General features: G+C 37.9%; 1 protein-coding gene across 5 annotated transcripts in view; it reads right to left on the bottom strand.

Moving 5' to 3' along the window:
* Positions 1-2,484: 2,484 nt before the first annotated feature.
* The window catches only part of BTAF1 (B-TFIID TATA-box binding protein associated factor 1), a 98,361-nt gene continuing 78,004 nt past the window's right edge, over positions 2,485-22,841 (bottom strand). For all 5 annotated transcript variants that reach the window (XM_078346014.1, XM_002756414.6, XM_078346013.1 and 2 more), the window contains 8 exons: positions 20,483-20,624; positions 20,263-20,393; positions 17,652-17,777; positions 15,185-15,337; positions 8,873-9,084; positions 6,810-6,969; positions 6,259-6,429; positions 2,485-4,780 (listed from right to left, as the gene is read on the bottom strand). In XM_078346014.1, the coding sequence (XP_078202140.1) occupies positions 4,637-4,780; positions 6,259-6,429; positions 6,810-6,969; positions 8,873-9,084; positions 15,185-15,337; positions 17,652-17,777; positions 20,263-20,393; positions 20,483-20,624 (1,239 nt within the window). In that variant the 3' untranslated portion in view covers positions 2,485-4,636. The remainder of the gene's footprint in view (positions 4,781-6,258; positions 6,430-6,809; positions 6,970-8,872; positions 9,085-15,184; positions 15,338-17,651; positions 17,778-20,262; positions 20,394-20,482; positions 20,625-22,841) is intronic.

Raw genomic sequence — 22,841 nt, 5'->3', positions numbered from 1 at the left:
GAGCTCTCATGTAGTCCCATGCCTGAAAATACTGTCTTCTAAATTTATATCTCTAGTCTTGACCTTCCTTTGAGCTCCAGACTCTGGCATCTGCCTGCCTACTCTATATCCTGACTTAGGTATATCTAACAGGCACCTCAAATTTAACATAAACAAAACAGAATTCTTGACTTCCTACTTTCCATCTCCATCCACCTCCAATTTACTCTTTTAGTCTTCACAATCTCTCCCATGATACCATTTACCCAGCTGTACCATAACCAAAACTAAGATGGAAACACATGTGGTTTTTTGTTGAGGCATAGCAAGGACATACTGACTTGACTGGAGGTAAATATAGTGGGAAATGACAAGAGCCTAAGTCAGAGGGATGGGCAGGGGCCACAACTTGCATGGCTTATAGTAAGGAATTATGATTTGGTCTGAAGATGACAGGAAGATACTGAAGGATTTGGCAAGTAGGAAGACCACTAAGAAGATAGTAGTCTAGGAGAGGCAAGGTGGTGGTAGGAACTACAGTAGTAGCAGGTGGAGATGAAGACAGGTGAAGAGATTTGAAACATATTTTGTAGCTAGTGATGGTAGAAACTGTTGATGGATTAGATGCAGGGGTGTATAAAGGATAGTCATAAGGGAGACTTGTCTGTTCCCATGATCTCACTTTCCTTCTGGACCTTCTAACAAGATTCACCAGTTCAGCATTCCACTTCACAAATTCTCTCTTCAACTTTGTGTAAAATGCATTGGGAACTATTTCTCATTTATTGGTTTTCAAATGCCTAATCTTTCATAGAATTTTCCTTATATGTTTTATGATACTTGATTATTTGTACTTCTTAAAGAATTCTACTTGTGTCTGCTGTCTTTTCCTCCTGTAGATGTTATGTATGTAGGCTTTATCTTTCCTTCTATGATAATCCTATGGGACCCTACTTGAAAGTCTCCCTAAAGGGTAATTTTTGTATTTGTTTCTGCTGCAGTGCCAGGATTGATTTTATTTTCTTGACTTTTGGTTCTTACAGTATAAAACACTTAGCATAAACCCAGACCTTACATTAAACCATATAGATAACTTTGTGCATGTGCTCACAGATCTAATCCTATTTGAATATGTGATCTCTTTGCAGATTTATGGAAGGGATTAAGTCTCTTGTCTCTATATGGAAATTAGGATCTCAGCCCCTATATTTAACAGAACTTTACTGGTTTGAGTGGATTTACTATAGACTCACAGGAACCCTTTCTTGAAGCAAGAGGTACTTTGTATCTCCTTAGAGATGGTGGTTGAAAGTGCTGTGTATAGGCCAGCCACAGTAGCTCTTGCCTGTAACCCCAGCACTTTACAAAGCCGATGCAGGCCTCGAACACCTGAGGTCAGGAGTTCGAGACCAGGCTGGCCAACATGGCAAAACTCTATCTCTACTAAAAATACAAAAATCAGCTGGGCAGGGTGGTGGGCACCTGTAGTCCCACCTACTCGGGAGGCTGAGGCAGAACTGCTTGAACCCAGGAGGTGGAGGTCGTAGTTAGCTGAGATGGCGCCACTATACTCCAGCCTGGGTGAGAAAAGCGAAACTCTGTCTCAAAAAAAAAAAAAAAAGTATAAATAGGAAACATTTTCGATTAATTGATATAATTCAAGTTTTTGTTTTATTGATTCATATTGAAGAGTCTGACATTTGATAACAGGTGTTCCTACAATAAATTTCACATTATTTAATATTTATTTTTTTGAGACAGGGTCTTGTTCTGTCACCCAGCTAGAGTGCAGTGTGAAGTCGTAGCTCACTGTGACCTCAAACTTGCCTCAGCTTCCTGAGTAGCTGGGAGTAGAAAAGCATGCCACTGTGCCTGGCTAATTTTTAAAAATTTTTTGTAGAGACAAGATCTCACTATGTTGCCCAGGTTAGTCTTGAACTCCCGGGCTCAAGTGATCCTCCTGCCTTGGCCTTCCATAGGGATAAGCCATCATGCCCAGCCCAATTTCCTTTTAGACTCCACTGGTGCCAGCATGGGTAGTCTGCAGGAGGTAGAAGATTCTATTAGGATTAAACACTTAGAACAGATGTGTGATGGAATACTTGTTACTTTTCTATAATTTCTATTATGTTCGAGTTCCACTTTTGTCTCTAAGTGATCACATTCTCAAATAGCTTCAGTGGAATATTTACTTTGAATAAGTTCATATAAACCATCCAGAAGGAATAAGGCTATACCAGTTCAATCAGTCCCAACACCAAAGACTTTCAACCTTTCACTAGAATATTTTTTAGAGAAATGGTTATAGAATAAGCATATACAATAAGCATATATAAATGAAAATTATATCCAGGCCCCCAAATGTTAAGATTTTCCTATGAGAAACCCAAATTATGAGACTAACAATCTCCCAATTTATATTTTTAACGATTTGTGATTTCCTATCATAAACACACAAAAACCCAGGGAAATAGTACAATGGATATCCATGAACCCAATTCCCAGTTTAAAATAGGTGACATTCTGTCATGCTTGTTTTATTTCCCACACCCATACAGTGAAAAAGAAAACTACCAAATCATCACATACAAAAAAATTACAGCAGTTCTTTAATATCATCCATTACTCAGTTCAATTCTCCACATCTCTCCATTATTCTTAAGATGTACTACAGTGACTGGGTCACTTCATTGAGAATACTTAGTTCTTACTGGTTTATGTGCTTTCCTTTCTATGGAACAGTTGGAATGTGTGATTTACTATTTCATAACTCAAAAGATTATTTTATAAATGTTATAAGCCAATCTAAGTTTTCCTGTCAGCCCTGACTCCTGTTTCCCATTCAGAAGCAACCACTCATCATTTTCATAGCCATCCTTCTAGAAATACGCACTTTTTGATTCAATTCTTACAACGTTTAAACAGCCTAAATAATGACTTCTGGTTCTATTTGACATTTCAAATTGGGGAGAAAGTACTGATTTTTATTGTGTGAATTCTTTTGCTCCTTCATAGCCCTTTAATGATATATTGCTCTGTACTTATTCATAGAAAATATCAATTACTATGAGCTACGTTAAAGAGCTGGTTTATGTAACTAGCAAATAAATAGTTAATAAAAAAACATTCAACTCATACTGAAATGTTCTTCTACATAAAGCCTTGAGTTAAAATCCTAAACAATGAAAAAAAAAACCTGTATACCTGAATAATCTTTTGTTCTTTCTAGTGCCCATTTCCTAAAATAACACACAGTTGCATATATTTTACAGTTTCAATCTTATATTTATTCTCTTGTGGAATGCTAGGTTTAATGTTACAGTATGTTTGTCAAAGCTAATGAAATGTGACAAATGTCTAAATGCTGCAGAACAGTATAATTTTAATGATTTTAAACAAAACACCTGTTATTGTACAGCTGAGGTCTGATGGTTGTTAACTGATGCCTATGTGTATGGCCAGCCACAAACCTTGGGGATGTTTATTACCTGTACATATATATACAAATATATCCCATACATGTATGCACACAGGCATGTATTAATTTATGCATGAAACTTACAAAATTATATATACAAACACAAACATGCATATCTATCTACATATACCTACCCTCACCATTGAGTAATCAGCCTTATGCCCAATTATTATTGCTGCCCAGTATAACTACATTTTAGTGCCAATATGAGGCACCTTTTTGGGTGCAGGATAGGTACATCTATGCATATAGATATGCATGTTCATGTAAGTTTGTGTATGTAAAGAAATCCTCTCTTCCTTTTATGCTTCAGTCATGCATTACTCCAATAAACAGTCTTTCCACCATAGGTGTTGGAATTCTAAACAGTGTAAAATCTACTGGAAAACTGTATATGTTCATAGTTACAAAAAATATATTATATATACGATTGAAACCTATTGAGTACATATGTTCTTTGAATCTGGCTATATCGTAGCCATTAGATAAATTAAAAAAAAAAAAAACACCCTCTAAATAGGATGTTATGGTAGCCTTAAATATACCATTACCTGTAGTTAGAATAGTTGATATTATATCTTAAAAGCTGAAAAAAATGATGTTAAAGATTTGAAAAACACTATGCATCTGCATTAAATATATAAAGGTTTCTACAAGGGCCCGATTAAATTCATTGTCTGACATTTTCATATTCTAAGACTGACCAATATCTTAGTCATTATTCTTATATTCTTAAAATCATGGCTCATTAAGGCTTTTATAGAAAAAAAGCCCTATTTTAAATCAATTATAAAAACAAGTTCTATTTAAAAGAAAAAACATACATAAACACTAAAGTACTCATGGATATTATCCTGTACAAAGTGACTAAAGATGGGAGGCTCGTTCCCAGTAAGAACACCTCCTGGTAGCACAAATAAACCTGGTTTGGTTCCTCTGCTCTGCAGCTTTTCAGCATGTAAAATTTAAACCATTTCACATTAACGTTTAAATTTAATACAGTGCAAATATTGGAGAATAACTTGTTCCCCCCAGTGAAACAAGAGCCAGCATTATGCTGAATATTCTCTAGATCTATTTACACATTGAGTTAAAAGTTCACCATAAACTTAGAAATTTGCTGAATATCAGCAGAAATGTAACTGAACTAGCAGCAATTGCATTTATAATATTTGATAGTTACTTGAGAGAATGCATAAAATTTTCCAGGCTGTACTCTGAATCATACTGCTCTTGATCCCAAAGATCACTCAGGTTTTCAAGAATTGATTTCATACTTGCTTTCCCAGAAGTGGAGGTGTCAGCTTTTTCCGCTTTGTCATCCTTAAGAAAAATTGGCAAAAAAACAAAATGAGAGGTTAACTTCAGAAATTATATTTTCCTTTAAAATCACACTTGTTTCTACAATTATTCAACAGAGTTGAACACTTCAAGTGATGGGGAAATTCATGCTCTCCAAACATATTTGTTATTCTTAGTTTATTTGGAAAGAAACTCAAATATGGAAGAATTATAAGAACGTAACAAAAAATTTGTTTGCTTTATCATTTTTCTCTCCCTATATATATATGTGTGTATGTATATATGATGTCAGAAATAAAGTTATCAGTTTTTTCCCTTAACAATTTGAAAGTTGTAGACGTCATGTCCTTTTATCCCTTGAATCAGCATGTATTCCTAAGAACAAGAATATTCTCTTACATAATATATAAAGATCAGATTAAGGAAATCTAAGACTGATATTAAAATGTTCTAACATAGTCTGTTTTGAAATTCCGACAATTGTCTAAATAGTGGCCTTTATGGCAATAGGCCATTGTCCTAAAACATCCCTCTGAACCTAGTTCTGCTCACTGAAAGTCACCCATAAGAATATTCCTTCAAACAGAATAAAAGCTATTTGAAGACAACTATATATGTTTCTTTGAGCCTTCTTTTTCTATGTTAAACATGGCTCATTCTTCCAACTTCATCTTAACTTTCAGTATCTCAACTGTCAGTATGACATGATTGAAGAACCTGCCTCCATTCTGGCCACCAGGGACTTGATTTGTTGCCATTTAAAAGGTAGCACCCCAAATTAGACATAATTCAAATGTGGTTTAACATACACAGAGTATGGCAGAACCATTTTCTCTTACTTGAAAGTACATTTCTGTTATAACTAGTTTTAATTTAATCATAAATGACTATTTCCCACCATAATTTATACTACATATGCAATGGATTTTCTGAATCTACATAGGACTTTAAATCCAGCTATATTGGTTTTTACAATATTAGACTCACTAATACTTCCAAGTGGTGCATCCTTTTGATTATAGATTGTTATCTAATAGTTCCAACATTTGCAATAACAACAATGGCTACTATTTATTGAGAATCTATACTAGGTATCCTTTCTGACTGCTTACGCATATTATTTTACGTTACAACCGTGTAGTAAAATAGGTATAGAAGCTCAGAGGAGCTTATTATCAGAGGAGATAATCTGCCTAAGGTAAACGGTTAACAGGAGGCAAGGCCAAGAACCATGAGTCTTACTGACTCCAAAAATAAGCTGTGCTTTAGCAGAAAATGACTAAGGAAAGAAACCTTGAGGCAAGATAATGAAGACATCAGTTAAAAATAAATAAATAAATAAAAACTGCACATGTCCCCTAGTATGCTGCAGTTTATCTGGGCACCAAAAATTCCCTCCAAGGGGGATCTCACGGATACTAAAGTGAATCCATTTTGTTGCTCCTTTAATACTTTCAATTTAGCAGTCACAGATACAACAAATTGTATAAGTTCTTTACCTTATCAAGAGTAAACAGATCAAGAAGCTGCTCAGTCCCCATGCTCTGCAAACTAGAATTTTCTTGGCTAATAACGGTATTTGCTATGTTCATCTTGAATTTCTGCAACCCCATTATTTTTTCTTCCAGTGTTCCTCTGGTTATCAGTCGGTATACATTAACCACCCGTTTCTGGATAAGAAAAACAGTTAAGCCAACTGTAACATATATTGATAAGCTTTGAGCTTCCATCAAGTCAGAGGGCTTGTAGACTTGTTATTTTCTACTACCTAATTAGGGTTGGATTTTTATTTTGTCTGGCCGCACGAGCTCAAAATGTGTGCAGCAAACCACGGAATATTAGGGATGGACAGTGATCCAGGTTTTCTTAGTGCTAGCACCTCATTTAATGCATGAGGAAGTGGCACCACAGAAGAGATAAGTGATCTGTCCAAGGTCATAACACTTGTTAATAACCCCAGAGCAAGGTCTGCACCAAGGTTTCCTATCTTTTTGGGGGAGTATTTTTCCAGTGCACAGGTTAACATCTGTGAGGCAAAATGGACTTTTACCTGCCCAATGCGATGGGCCCGGTCCATGGCTTGTAGATCTCTCATTGGATTCCAGTCATGCTCCACAAATACTACTGTGTCAGCGCCTGTCAAATTAAGTCCCAGGCCACCAACATGAGTGGTAAGTAACAGAACGTCTATAGATGGGTCATTATTAAACCTAAAAGTATAGATAACAAAAATAAAATTAGTCCATTCCTTATAAGTCCTATAACAAAAACTGTTAAAAATTAAAGAGCACAAATGAAAATGCTGCTTTAAAAATCCATGACAGGGATCTTCTGTGATCACCTGAGAAAAATATCCTCTCAATATGCATAATGTTTTTAGTAAAAAAGAGCATTCCAAAGCAAGTCAGGAGTTTCATAAATACAAAATAAGGCAAACTGCATTGAATTTAGTAACATCAGGTAAGGACTAACTTGCAAAAATATAACTAAATGCTAATTATAATTAAGATAAAACCAAACTATGATGCTTTAAAGTATGGGGACAGAGATAAATGTGAGAACATGCCAGACTTTCATTCAGGGAAGACAGAAGATGAGAGTATTAGGGTTGCTACTACTATACTAGTCCTAGAAGACACTGACAAAGGACATCTGGTAACTTTTAGGAAAAAGAAAAACCTAACATTAAAAATAGCAGCTACCAAGCTATGATGTATTACCCTACTACAAGTCAAGCAATAGGCTTTGTACTTTATATGCATTATTTTATTTTATTGTTAGAATAGCTCTAATAAGGGCATTACCAATATCCCTATTTTAGACTGAGGCTATGTGAATGATAAACAGGCTCAAGAGAACACTGCTTAAACAGCACAGTAAGGAGTCAAACCTGAGTGTGTAGGCCTTCAAAGCCCCTTCCTGGGTCTCTAACTTTATTGGGCCTAATGATCTCTTAGGGATGCTTTTTTTTTTTTTTTTTTTTTTTTTTTTGAGATGGAGTCTCGTTCTGTTGCACAGGCTGGAGTACAGTGGCATGATTTCGGCTCACTGCAACCTCTGCCTCCTGGGTTTAAGTCATTCTCCTGCCTCGGCCTCCAGAATAGCTGGGATTGCAGGCATGTGCAATCACATCCAGCTAATTTTTATATTTTTAGTAGAGACAGGGTTTCCCCATGTTGGCCAAGCTAGTCTTGAACTCCTGACTTCAAGTAATCCACCCACCTCGGCCTCACAAAGTGCTGGGATTAAAGGCGTGAGCCACCGCACGCCTTTTTTTTTTTTTGTTAAAAAAGCCTACTCTTCGGCTGGGTGCAGTGGCTCACACCTGTAATCCCAGCACTTTGCACGGTCGAGATGGCCAGATCATGAGGTCAGGAGTTCGAGACCAGCCTGGCCAACATGGTGAAACCCCATCTCTACTGAAAATACAAAAATTACCCAGACATGATGGAGGGCGCCTGTAATCCCAGCTACTCAAGAGGCTGAGGAAGGAGAATCGATTGAACCCAGGAGACAGAGGTTGCAGTGAGCTAAGACTGCACCACTGCACTCCAGCCTGGGCGAGAGAGCAAGACTCTGTCTCAACAAAAAAAAATGCCTACTCTTGAAGTCATCAACTTTGGGACTAAGCAGAACCTAGGAATATGCACTTAAAAGAAAGCAACCCCTGAGATTTTAAAAGTAGAGGCTGCAGACCACATGTAAACACCGCAGCACCAGTTCTCCTTCCTAGCTGGGCTAGATTCCAACTTATTATCAGCACAGAAACAGGGATTAGGATGGAGATTTTAGCTAAACCACTTGTTTGGTTCCTCTTACCCTGATCCTCCCAAAAACTAAGGGTGAAAGGAGTCATCTCTACTGTTGGTTTGTGCCTTAAATTTCTTTCATGCTCTTCAGAGTTCATTCCTATTATAATCATACCTTTTCATTTACTGAACAAATAATCTATTCGATTATATTTCTGTAGTTCTATATTTTAAAAGGGGGTTACTGGGGTGAATCACACAAACCAGTTGCAGATACTTAGCCAATGAAAATATTTCATGGGGCAAACTTCTATGTAAGTAATAACAGATTTATTTATACATAAGAGTCTTAGAAGCCACTTACCGGGAAACAATGGAATGCCTCTGACCAGGAGGTATGCTGCCATCTAATCTCAAGTAAGTGACAGAGGGCAAGTGAGGTTTGAGGAGATCATGCTCTACTATATCAAGCATGCTTTTCAGCTGACAGAAGATCAGTATCCTGTGCTGAGCCACAACAGACTCTGTGCCACTCTCAGAAGTGCTGCCATTTCCCAAACCACAGTCCAACAGCAACTTAGGAAGAAAAAAAAAAAAATCACTCCATAGGTGATCAATAAAAGTAGGTAACCCATTTCATGGTGACAAATATTTCTCTCTGGCAAGAAAAGGTTAATGTACCTGAAACCTATAAAGCGGATTAGCACTTTGGGCTGCAGCTATCTGTCACCCTGTGGCACACTGGTTTTTGAGGTGCTCAGGCTTAGAGTTCCCTGGTCACCTTTTCAGAAGTTCTAATTTTTATAGACTCAAGGTCTCACTATATTTCTCAGGCTGGACTTGAACTCCTGAGCTCAAATGATCCTCCTGCCTCAGCCTCCCAAAGTTCTAGGATTACAGGCATGAGCCACCACGCTTGGCCCAGAAGTTTATCTAACAAACCTACTTTCCTTTTCCTCAATCCTTGAGGGTCACTAATGCCTCAATAAATGCTTATTGAGAGTAATGATAAAGAAGATGCCACAGGAAAACTGGTTCATAAAGGGTTATTCAATAATGTATGAAGCAAACAATGGAATAGCCATATTTGGTAGAAAACAAAATTACAGAAAAGAAGCATTTAGCTAGATTTGGATTCTTGACAAAAGAGCTTATTTTATGACTATATCTGTAGACCAAGATCTTTAATGGCAGAAACCACACTTTGCTATAGATCATTTATACTTCTTCCTAAAGTGGTTTGGTGCCTTGCACATAGCAAGTACAATTAATAAATGAGTGAATAAAATCCACAAGAATCATGTTTAGATCCATTTGACAAACCTAGTACACCCAATAGTATTCTTCTTCATCCACAGTATTTTACCTACTGAACTCTGTTCAAAATCTAAGATCCGGGTCAGGGGTGGTGGCTCACACCTGTAATCTCAGCACTTTGGGAGGCCGAGGCAGGCAGATCACTTGAGGTCAAGAGTTCAAGACCAGCCGGGCCAACATGGCAAAACCCCATCTCTACTAAAAATATAAAAATTAGCCAGGTATGGTGGCACATGCATATAGCCCCAGCTACTCAGGAGGCTGAGACAGGAGAATCTCTGGAACCCAGAAGGCAGAGGTTACAAAAACAAAATCTAAGAGTTTTTTGGGGGGGGTGGTGGGAGGGGGTTGGAGTCTTTCTCTATTGTCCAGGCTGAAGTGCAGTGGCATGATCTCGGCGAATTGCAACCTCCACCTCCTGGGTTCAAGAGATTCTCCTGCTTTAGCCTCCCAAGTAGCTCGGATTATAGGCGCCCGCCAACATTCCCAGCTAATTTTTGTAATCTTATAGAGATGGGGTTTCACCATGTTGGTTTCAAACTCGTGACCTCAGGTAATCTGCCCACCTCAGCCTCCCAAAGTGCTGGGATTACAGGTATGAGCCACTGCATCAGGCCAATCTAAGATCTTAATGCAGGATGCTTTCTCCTTTCTACTAACAGAAGTTACTCAAAAAATCAGAAGTTCCAATAGGAAAGACAACCAAAAGCCCATCCAGGCAAACTCCAAACTCAATGTAAAACACTTACGGTGTTGTACAGAAAAGGACACTGTTTTCCTCAGAAAGTCGTCTCTGTAAGGTTGAAGTTTGGAACTTGGATTTCAGGAGTCTTCCCATCAGTCCCTATCTGGTAATGATAGTTTAATGTGCCTAAACTATTGTGCAAATAATGTAATTTAGGCTGAAACCTGCCTTCTGAGGGTCTGGAATTTTGATTCATGCTAGGCAAAGGGAGTATATGTGACCAGCCCCCAATAAAAACTTTGGGCACTGAGTCTCTAATAATCTTCCCTGGTAGGTGACACTTCACCTCTATTGTTACAGTTCAATGCTTGCAGAACAACACATGTTCTCTTCTACCTAACAGCCCTTAAAGTTTAATTTTTTTTATATAGTAGGCATATGGTATACAAGGGAGGCATTCCTCCAAATAAAGAAGTCTGATCAATGTAATTATCCCTACCTCTTGCCCTTAAATCTGCAATCAAATTACTATTCAAGCTGTTTCTTTTTAAATGTCCTATCTAAGGTGTCTCAAGAGAGATGTGACTGTGTGGTACCCAGTATAAATAATTTGATATTGGCTCAGCATAGTGGCTCATGCCTATAATCCCAGCACTGTGGGATCCCAATGTGGGAAGACTGCTTGAGGCCAGAAGTTCAAACCAGCCTGGGCAACATAGGAAGACCCCATCTCTAAAAAAAAAAAAAAAAAAAAACAAAATTAGCCAGGTGTGGTATAGCACACTAGCACACGCCTGTAGTCCTAGTTACTTGGGAGGCTGAGGTGAAAGGAATGCTTGAGCCCAAATGTTTGAGGCTGGAGTAAGGACCACAGCACTGTACTCCAGCCTGAGTGGCAGAGTGACCCTCTTTCTAGGAGAAGAAAAAGAAGTGATATCATCACTGGGACATTCTATATAGATCCCACAAGAATTCCAGAGAGTGAAATTTTATCAGAAATGTCTGTGTCATACACACTCAATTATCTCAGTTCCATAGGCAGCAATGTCAAAACATTAAAGATAACCAGTTTAAGGATATCCAACTAAGACTTCTCCAAGTCCATACTTACCAGACATTCTTCCTAATGTAATCTTTCCCTGGTGCAGCTATCCTACTAAATACTCATTCATTTGACATGAGTATTCCTGTCTGGCAGGAGAACTGATACTCTGGTATTCTCACAAATCTATAACCTGAGTCTGCCCTGAGACACTGATCTAGTACAGGGTCTTCAAAAGTTGATTACTAGACTCTAGCAAACATTTACCAAGGCCATCTAATAATGGTGTCTGAGAGGCCAGCTGACTCCCTAGAGAGCATTTTATCTTGCCCTTACTTCAGCATAGGCTCAATCACCTCAGTTTTTTTCAATCATTCCTCATATAAAATGACTTCTATATGTTTTACCTTTTTGTTCTTCCACTTAAAGTAGAGTGGTCAAAACTGTAATAGTCAAAATTTGTTCTGACTGGTATGAAATACAATCAAAGTATGATGCCCTCATTTTGGCCATAATATGGTTATTAATCCCACCCAAGATCCTATTAGTTTTATTTACTGGCAACTAATTCACACAGTTCTTATAGTGAACTTGCCATCAAATCAAATTCAACTTTGCTCATGCAAAATATTTGCTAAGTCTCACAAAATCAAAATACAGTTAAGTATTTTCTTTTAAAACTGATTTTGCTTATCTCCATTAAATTTAACCTGGAGTTTAGTTCATCATTACAGCCTCCTGGAATTTTTCATTCTAGCTTTGGCAATATTAGATACTTCTCCCAGCACTACTTGCTGATAAACATGTTTCTACTGACAGATTTTTAGAAAGCAAGTAAGATGACTTCTCTAACTTCACTGCATATACATATTTAGATTAAAAAAATAAATGTATCCTACCTGAGACAGAACCTTCACTCTGGCTGAAAAATGCCAAGAAAATGGAAAAGAAGGCTACTAGAAAATTCTTCCATGAGGACAGCCAAAAAAAATTTGGACCTCTGTAAGTTGCAGACTTCCTAAGCATCTTAATTCAAGATGTGTCAGGGTGACAAGAAGCACACTCTAAGAGATCAATTTAAGTAGCAACTGCTGGAAAAAAAACCTGTAAGAGCCTATGTATAATTCAAATATGGATGAAATTCAATTTTTATTTGGAAACAGATCTAATTAGAGGACTCCTTGACTAACTACATCTTACAGCTTTACCTAATTTACTAGCTGTGTTAGAAAAACCATAAACATTTTATATAAAGGCCTATATAGCAAGGTTTGGTTAAACAAGAAAACCATTCCATATATTTAAACATAACACTCATTTGTCAATTTTATGGTGTAAAAGTAAACAGTCCATTTTATGTTTAGTGACATAAAAATACATATTTGAATATATATGCCGGATACACTATTAGATAACATTTTCCACATTAACCTATGTGAAGCCTAAAATCTTCATTAGTTGTTCTCAATGAGCTTTAGGCCAAAATAACTACTGACTATAAGATAAAACAATTACTAAAGTCTAGATTTTACAATAAAATTGTCATTTATAAGGGTAGTTAGTACTAAATGACATTAGTGCTAACATTTTGGTGCTTGAAATTGGTTCTCTTAATCTTTTGAAATCTTAGAATTTTTTTTAAAATTCTTTTTTTTTTTTGAGACGGAGTTTCGCTCTTGTTACCCAGGCTGGAGTGCAATGGCGCCATCTTGGCTCACCGCAACCTCCGCCTCCTGGGTTCAGACAATTCTCCTGCCGCAGCCTCCCGAGCAGCTGGGATTACAGGCACGCACCACCATGCCCAGCTAATTTTTTTGTATCTTTAGTAGAGACGGGGTTTCACCATGTTGACCAGGATGGTCTCGATCTCTTGATCTCATGATCCACCCACCTCGGCCTCCCAAAGTGCTGGGATTACAGGCTTGAGCCACCGCGCCGGGCCTAAAAATTCATTTTTAAAAGCAACACCAAGAGGGTAACATCAGTCAAATGACAGAGTATGCAGCTCCCAGTAAAATAAAGAAATCCACATTGACACATATAAAATGTTGAAAGACAGAGAGAATCCTGGAAGCAGCAAGCAAAAAGCAAATGGCCAGATAAATGGGATCTTCAGGCCAGGCACAGTGGCTCACGCCTATAATCCCAGCACTCTGGGAGGCTGAGGTGGGTGGATCATGAGGTCAAGAGATTGAGACCATCCTGGCCAACATGGTGAAACCTTGTCTCTACTAAAAATATAAAAAGTAGCTGGGCATGGTGGCACAAGCCTGTAGGCAGGAGAATCACTTGAACCCAGGAGATGGAGGTTGCAGTGAACCAAGATTGTGCCATTGCACTCCAGCCTGGGAGACAGAGCAAGACTCCAAAAAAAAACAAAAAATCTCCAATAACAGCTGTTATATTTCCAGTATAACATCTAATTTCTCATTAGAAACCATGGAAGACATTATCAAGAAAGTAAAAAGATAACCTATAGAATGGGAGGAAATATCTGCAAATATGTCTGATAAGGGTTTTAATATCCAGAATTATATAGAACTTCTTAGCAGGGTGTGGTAGCTCATGCCTATAATCCCAGGGCTCTGGCAGGCCCAGGTGGGAGGATAGTTTGAGGCCAGGAGTTCAAGACCAGCCTCAGCAACATAGTGAGATCCCCATCTCAAATAAAAGAAAAAAAAACCCACAACAAAACAAAACTTCTCAAACTCATATTCAAGAGAAACAAGTCATTGAAAATGGGTAAAGAACTTGAATAGACATTTTTCTAAAGAAGATACAGAAATGTCCAATAAGCACAGAAAAGATGCTCAACATCATTAGTCATTAGGGAATAGCGAATCAAATTCACAAGGAATTATTTCATACCTAGTGGAATGACTGTAATTAAAAAAAGAAATTAACATGTGTTGGCAAGGATAGGAAGAACCTGGAACCCTGGTACAGGGTTGCTGGTGGAAATGTAAAATGATGTAGCCATTGTGAAAACTAGTTCTTCTCATTTCACAGTTCTTCAGAATGTTAAACACAGAAATGCTATATGACCTACTTATTCTACTCCTTAGTCTCAAGCCAAAAGAACTGAAAAGAGTAACTCAGATGGGTACTTGTAAGCCAATGTTCACTGCAGCATTATTCACAATAGCTAAAAGGTGAAATCAACGCAAGTGTCCCCTGACATATAAATCGATAAATGAAATGTGGCATATCTATAAAACTGACTAAGCCACAAATGACAAATATTTTATAATTTCACTTAAATGAAATATTTAGAACAGGCAAATTCATAGAGAAAGTAGATTAGAGATTGTCAGGGACTAGAGGAAGGGAGAATGAAGAAGAATTATTGCTTGATGAATATAGAGTTTCTGTTTGGGGGGTGGAAATATTTAGTGATGATGGTTATACAACATTGTCAATATAATTAATGCCTCAGATTTACTCTTAAAATGGTTAAAATGGCTTATTTTGTGCTGTACATATTTTAGGCACATTTTTTAAAGAAGCTGTATTAAAAATTTAAGATCCAAATTTAAAAATAAATAGTAAACATAGTAATCTTTAAGCAAATTGACCAAGAATTTATATTCCTGGTGTGTAACATACATGTAGCAGTTAAAAGACATACATACTTGTTTCAAAGCTGAGAGCTTAGGGGCATGTTGTATATCATGTAGAGAGGAATTCTGAACTGCCAGTTTTTCAGTAGTGGTCTTGAATTCTGGATGTTGAGGTGTTAAGACTAATGCTGGATGGTTACACAGTTTACGTAAGTACTGTAATGCCTTTAAGAGGAAAAAACGTATATATGAGTCCATGTCACATATCATACATTTTTATCTCTGTATCTTTTCCTATGCTATTTCCTGTGCTGTTTAGAATGCCTTTCTCCCTCTTCTTGCTTGGCAAACTTCTACTCATTCTTCAAGAACCAGTTCAAATGTCTCATTTGAGATTCTTGTGCAGTTTGTATATATTTCTATGTGGACATTTATAACGCATATAAATTGTACTGTTTATATATGTCTCCCCCACCAATGAGCTTCTGATGGCAAACTGGGTGTCTTAGTTGTTTTCTTGAAAACTCTTTCCCACTCAAAGTACCTGCTAATGCAGACAGATGCTTCTGGAACCAGGCATCATTTTGGACAGAAAAGTTGCTCAAACTTCAGTGAGTATAAAATTTCTGGACAGGCGTGGTGGTTCAACCCTGTAATCCCAGCATTTTGGGAGGCTGATGGGGCTGACCACCTGAGGTCAGGAGTTTGAGACCAGTCTGGACAACATGGTGAAACCCTGTCTCTACTAAAAATACAAAAGTTAGCCAGGCGTGGTGGTGGGTGCCTGTAATCCCAGCTACTCGGGAGGCTGAGGCAGGAGAATCACTTGAACCCAGGAGGCAGAGGTTGCAGTGAGCCAAGATCATGCCACTGCACTCCAGCCTGGGCAACAGAGCAAGATTCCGTCTCAAAAAAAAAAAAAAAAAGTTTGCTGAGGACCTTATAAACCTGAAATTCCCTCCCTTCTGCACATTATTCTGATTCAGTAGAAGAGAGGAGGGAAGGGGAGCTAGGTGATTGTCTCAAGTGGTTGTGTTTGTGAAACAGAACCTTATATGGTTTCTTCTCCAACTCAGCCACACTTTCTCTTCTGCCTCTTAGGGTCTCACCCTTGGCACAGAGTTTTTTATTAGTAAGCTCCATTGGCAAGGCTCAAGACAGTGCTAAACACTAGGATTAAAAATTGTGGGAGAGGCCAGGTGCAGTGGTTCGCACCTATAAACCCAGCTACTTAGGAAGCTGAGTAGGCAGGATCACTTGAGGCCAGAAGTTCAACACCAGCCTGGGCAATATGGTGAGACATTATCACTAAAAAAATTTTTTTAAGCTAGCCAGGTTGTGGTGGTGTGCACCTGTAGTCCTACCTACTAAGGAAACAAAAGCTGAGGACTGCTTGAGCCCTGGAGTCTGAGGTTGCAGTAAGCTATGATCACAACACCACACTCCATCCTGGGCAACAAGCATGACCCCTTCTCTTAAAAAAAAAAAAAAATTAGTTCTTCATAACTACCTTTTCCTTCTTCTACCTTTAAAAATGCTACAGTACTTAATCTATTGGCAGGAGGTTTTCTGTGGTGGAATATTCAAGAGGGAAAGAAAAAGTTAAGGTGATACTTGCCACCTTTCATTTGCTATTCTCTCAAGCATATGAGGCATGATCTGTCTTGACTGTACTTTTTACATCCTCTGCCTGGAATCACTTCCCCCTATATACCTGCATGCCTCAGTCCTCCTTCAGATCTTTGCTCAAATGTTACCTTCTCAGTGAGGCAGTCCCTAGCCCCCCAATTAAGAAACCACAACCTACCCTGGACTCTGATACTCAATAACCATATTACCTGCTTTGTCTTACATAATACATACTTCGGTATTTTTCATCTCTACCAGAGAAGGAGTCTGTCTCTTTTATCCACAGTTTTAAGTAACCCCAGAGCTTTGAAAAATTACTGCATGTAGTAGGTGTTCTAATATTTTCTGAAAAAGCAAAAAACTCTATTCTAAAGCCCTTCTTTTCATGTAATATACAAACATATATTGCATTTTGTACATTTAATTTTAATATTAAAGTACTTAATGCTAAATAGGTATTTATTTTCAAGAATGAATATATACATAATATTGAGATATATATACATAGATCCATATTTTATTGTTCCATTTAAAAAGTAACTCATTAAAAATCATTCTTCAACATTTAAAAAGTGGAATGGGCTGGATGCAGTGGCTCATGCCTGTAATCCCAGCACTTTGGGAGGCCAAGGCAGGTGGATCATTTGAGGTCAGGAGTTTGAGACCAGACTTGCCAACATGGCAAAACTCTATCTATACTAAAAATATAAAAATTAGCCAGGTGTGGTGGCACACACCTGTAATCCCAGTTACTCAGGAAGCTAAGTCATGAGAATCGTTTGAACCCAGGAGGCAGCAGTTGCAGTGAGCCGAGATTGTGCCACTGCACTCTGGCCTGGGTGACAGAGTCAAACTGCATCTCAAAGAAAAAAAAAAAAAAAAAAAAAAAATAGTAGTATGTAATCCATACCTGGAATACATGGCCTGTAGCTTTAAGCTTTGGTTTTTCAGTTTCTTCAGAAAGTGCAGCTGAAGAAACTGTTTCATCAACATCACACTTGGCACGAGACTTAGCAAAATCTTCATAGAGCTGAACCTGTAAAATGACCCCCATGAGAGAAGCTGTGAGTATATTTATTTTCAATTGTTCAAAACATGTAACTAGCAAAGGCCAATAACAGCAATAATTTAAGTCAGCCCTCATGAATGAAAACAAATTGTGATATTTCTAATTCACTATAGGAATTACAGATTACTCCATCTTGGTAAATTCCTTTAAAATTACATTTAGAAAACAAGTATAAACACATTAAGTTCGGCTGCTAAAAAATATAAAAAATACAGGTCAAATAGTCCTAGACTCTATTTTTCTACTGTGCAGGAAAATAAATCTATTACCAATAGAAGAAAATCTGAACCCTTAGAAGTAAATGAGAAAAATCTTCCTTAAATGAAGTTACATGATCAAGAACCTGTATATATGTACGAGGACACCAAATTTTACAAGAATGTTACTGTTAGCCTAAAAGGGGAACATGTCAGATAATAAAAAATCTGTGAATGCTTAACAAAGCCAAAATGCCACTTTTCTTTGGAGCTCCCTTTCTCTAGATTGGTTACTTAAATGTGTTTTATGCCTACGTTATACTGCCACTGCTAGTATATCACCACAGACATTTTTCACATGACATCTTTTCTTTATTGTACCTACTTTAAGAAGTCTTCATTACTTCTAAATATTCCTTTCAAGAAATATTAATTTTTGCAAATTAAGAAAGAGGGGGGGCCTCAGAGATGAGGCAGATAGTATAGAAGAATCACAGAACTCTCAACTTCTTATCCTGTCCAAGTTGAATAGATGAATATCTGTTAACAGGTTAACCATCTATACTGGAGGGGGAAAAAGAAAATTTCTGGGTATGTATATCTTTTATTCATTTAACCATAGTGAATCAAATCCTATGATTGACATGTACAGTCCTACACAATAAAAAATTTTTCAGAGAGAAAATTCTGACCCAGAGACCATGTCTTACTAAGACAAGAACAGTTTCAATTTAGTTCCTTAGAAAAGTACAAGGCAGGCCGAGTGCAGTGGCTCACGCCTGTAATCCCAGCACTTTGGGAGGCCGAGGCGGGTGGATCACGAGGTCAAGAGATCGAGACCATCCTGGTCAACATGGTGAAACCCCATCTCTACTAAAAATACAAAATATTAGCTGGACTATGGTGGTGGGTGCCTATAATCCCAGCTACTCAGGAGGCTGAGGCAGAACTGCTTGAACCTGGGAGGCAAAGGTTGTGAGCCGAAATCATGCCACTGCACTCCAGAATGGGCGATAGAGTGAGACAGAGTAAGACTCTGTCTCAGCAAAACACACACAATTCCTTTAATAAGGGTGTTTATGTACAAAATCAGAACTGTGCAGAAGGCAAAATTTATTTTGAACATTTATAGGTAATAAAATAATACTTCATACTTCTGATTGAGATGCTTGCCCACTAAAAAAAATAATAATTAAAAAAATAAAAACAATACTTCAAAGGGAATGAATGAGGACCAAGGTTTGAAACTCAGCTCTGATATACAGTCATACACTACACAAGGACATTGAGGTCAACAATGGACTACATATAAAAAATGGTCATCCCGCAAGATATAATATTGTGTTTTTACCATACCTTTTCTATGCTTAGATATATAAATACCATTGCGTTGCCACTGCCTACAGTACTCAGTATAGTAACATGCTGTACAGGTTTGTAGCCTAGGAACAATCGGCTATACCATCCAGGTTTGTGTAAGTACAATCTATGTTTGCACAATGACAAAATCTTCTAATGATGCATTTCTGAGAAATTACCCATGCCGTTAAGCACTGCACAATTGTATATGACCATAGCCAAGCTGTGTCACTTTTCTGAATGTCACTTTATTTACAAAAATGGGGATTAATAATACCTATAATGTGAGGACAGCATGACAACACAGAGGCAGCTTTTTGGCCTTTATAAACATTGGCTTATTTCCTTATCAATTTAAACTTGCAATATTTCCAATTAACTAGATACATAAGAGAGCAACTATAGGCTGGGCACCGTGGCTTATATCTATAATCCCAGCACTTTGGAAAGCCCAGGTGGAAGGACTGCTTGATCCTGGGATTCTGAGACCAGAGTGGGCAACACAGTGAGACCCAGTCTCTACATAAATTAAAAAATTATCCAGGTGTGTGGTACATGCCTGTAGTCTTAGCTATTTGGGGGGCTAAGGCAGGAGAATCGCTTGAACCCAGAAGTCGAGGCTGCAGTGAGTCATGACTGTGCTACTGCACTCCAGCCTGGGTAAGAGAGTAAGACCCTGTCTCTTAAAAATAAAATTTAAAAAGCAACTATGATACTGAATTTTGTTTTAGTGCTGTATTCAAAATGCATACACTCAAACTCATATCCACATCATTTAGACTATCTGCATCTGATGAAGCTAAAGGCTAAGCCCCTTTCCTCAAGAGTTTCGTGGCTCATACAAAACAATCTGCTAATAAACATACCACCAACAATGATAAGCCAAGAATTCTAACCTGCAGAGGACTAAGAGTACAATAATAGTCTTGAATAATTTTAGGTGGAAGATCCTGCAGAACATCTTCTTTCATTCTTCTCAAAAGAAATGGCAGTACTTGTCGGTGCAGTGCATCCATAGCAAGAACACCTGTTAACATTTAAGAGAGAATGGCTTCAAAAAAGTTAAGAAAAAATTATATTCACTTACACAGGGTTATAATTATATCTTTTTCATACCTGCTTCTTGCTCTCGACTGGAACTTCGAGCATCCCTACTTGCTAATATAGGTTTACCATATCGAGCAGCAAACTGGCGTTCAGTACCCAAAAATCCTGGCATTAGGAAATCAAATAATGACCACAGCTCCAAAACATTGTTCTGTAAACAGAAAGACCAATTATCTTTTGTACTGGGATTATTTCCTTACAACTAAAAAAATGTACATTAATGAGAGCCCATTACAATGATATAGATGAGAGATTATCACTGTATTAGGCATATGGTGTAAGTCTTTATTCTAGTGTAAAAAATTCCGGTCCATATCCTTGGAGAAAACACTCTATCTATCTGAGGGAAATCCTCAAGTCTCCTTTACTACAATAAACCTTGGTCTATAGTGTTTGTAATTTACTGCTGGCACTCATAAAGTAGTACATAGAGCACAAAGCTAAGTTTCTTATCATTTTATCTTTGACACTCAAATTAACAGCAAGATTTAAGGAATGTGGCCAATATCACCGTATCATCATCAACAACAACAAAAACCTATTAGAATTTGGTTATAAGTCAAGCCCACTCAGTATTTATGGGTCACAATGCAAAGGCACAGATTCTTTCCAATTCTACTATTGAAGTTTCATGGAAAAAAAGAAAAAGAAACTAGCACTTTTTAATCTCAGATGCTTTCCTGATAGGTATAGGTCCTAAGGCATCCTTTTACCCACCTTCCCCTTTCAGAATCCTTCCTCACCCTGCTCAGGCTCTGGCTCACCACGTTAGGCTGTCCTCTCATTTGGACAGCCTTCCAATCCTACTCAGGCTCTGCACCCTGACTCTGAGCCACTGTGGCTTTTGTAAGGAAGAGGAAAGAAAGGCCCTTTAAGCAAACAACTAAAAACCAAAAAACTTTTGATGTCGGAACCAAGTAAAAGCATTATTTTAAATTACTATGATGTTTCTATAACTTTAAATTGAAGCATAATAAATCTTGGTAATTCAGCCTAAAGAGTCTTTTTTCCCTTTTAATTATATTAAAAAAAAATTTTTTTTTTTTGAGATGGAGTCTCACTCTGTTGCCCAGGCTGGAGCGCAATGGCGTGATCTTGGCTCACTGCAACCTCCAGCTCGTGGGTTCAAGTGATTCTCCTGCCTCACCCTCCCACCTAGATGGGATCACAGATATGCGCCACTGTGCCTGGCTAATTTTTATATTTTTAGTAGAGACAGGGTGTTGCTATGTTGGCCAGGCTGGTCTCAAACCCTGACCTCTGGTGATCCACCTGCCTCAGCCTCCCAAAGTGCTGGGATTATAGGCATGAACCACCATGCCCGGCCTTATATTTTTAAACTTTTGATAAATTTAGAAAGGCTTATAATTATCTCGTGTGATTACTAAAATCTGCAGTGTTCACTTAATGGACAAAACACTAACCCTTATAATAATCAGTCCATCACCAAAAATATATTTAAAAGAAAAAGTGGCTAACCCCAGTGGCTCATCATGCCTGTAACCTCAGCACTTTGGGAGGCGGAGGCAGGCAGATCATTTGAGGTCAAGATAGCCTGGGAAACATGGCGAAACCCTATCTCTACAAAAAATACAAAAAATTTAGCCGGGCATGGTGGCATGGACCTGTGGCTCCAGCTACTTGGGAGGCTGAAGTGGGAGGACTGCTTGAGCCTAGGAAGTGGAAGTTGCAGTGAGCTGAAATCACACCACTGCACTCCAGCCTAAGTGAGAGAGAGGGCCTGTCTCAAAAAACAAAAAAGGAAAAAGTAGGTAAGTACATAAATAAAGAACCATCAATTTTTAAAGTTGGAAGGAACCTTAGAGGTCACGTAGTTGTTTACTTCTAAGTAGAGAATGATTGAAGGTCTTCCCACCAAAGTTGGCCATCCAAGCTAGATGTGAACATTTGCAACCAATTCTTCTGGAGGACCAGATAATTTCTCAAAAGTATCTAAAGATATTTACATACATATCGCCTTCCCTTCCCAAGATAAACTTCTACAACCATTTGCCTTCAGTTTCCTTCTGACACCAGGTATTCACACTTCTATATGAAACTGTGACTCAGCTCTAGCTTTTCAATGCTAATATCAGCTTGCAGTGTACTAAAGAAGGAGAATGGCCAGTGTGGAGTAGAGTCTAATTTTTATGTCTTTCATAATTTGGACACAAGATTTCTATTTACATAATCTAAAATTACATTTTAAAAATGACTTTTAAAACATGGTTTGTTCAGATAGTACTACATACCAATGAACCATTAAGCAAGCAATAATTATATACTGGAAAATTATCATTCTATAACTACAAAAAAAAAAAATCTTCTTAAATTCATGCCAAATACCAAGCCTACCCTCCACCTGGCA

The sequence above is a fragment of the Callithrix jacchus genome, chromosome 12 (genome assembly GCF_049354715.1).
Source record: "Callithrix jacchus isolate 240 chromosome 12, calJac240_pri, whole genome shotgun sequence".
Classification (NCBI taxonomy): domain Eukaryota; kingdom Metazoa; phylum Chordata; class Mammalia; order Primates; family Cebidae; genus Callithrix; species Callithrix jacchus.
This window is presented reverse-complemented; position numbering and strand designations above follow the sequence as displayed.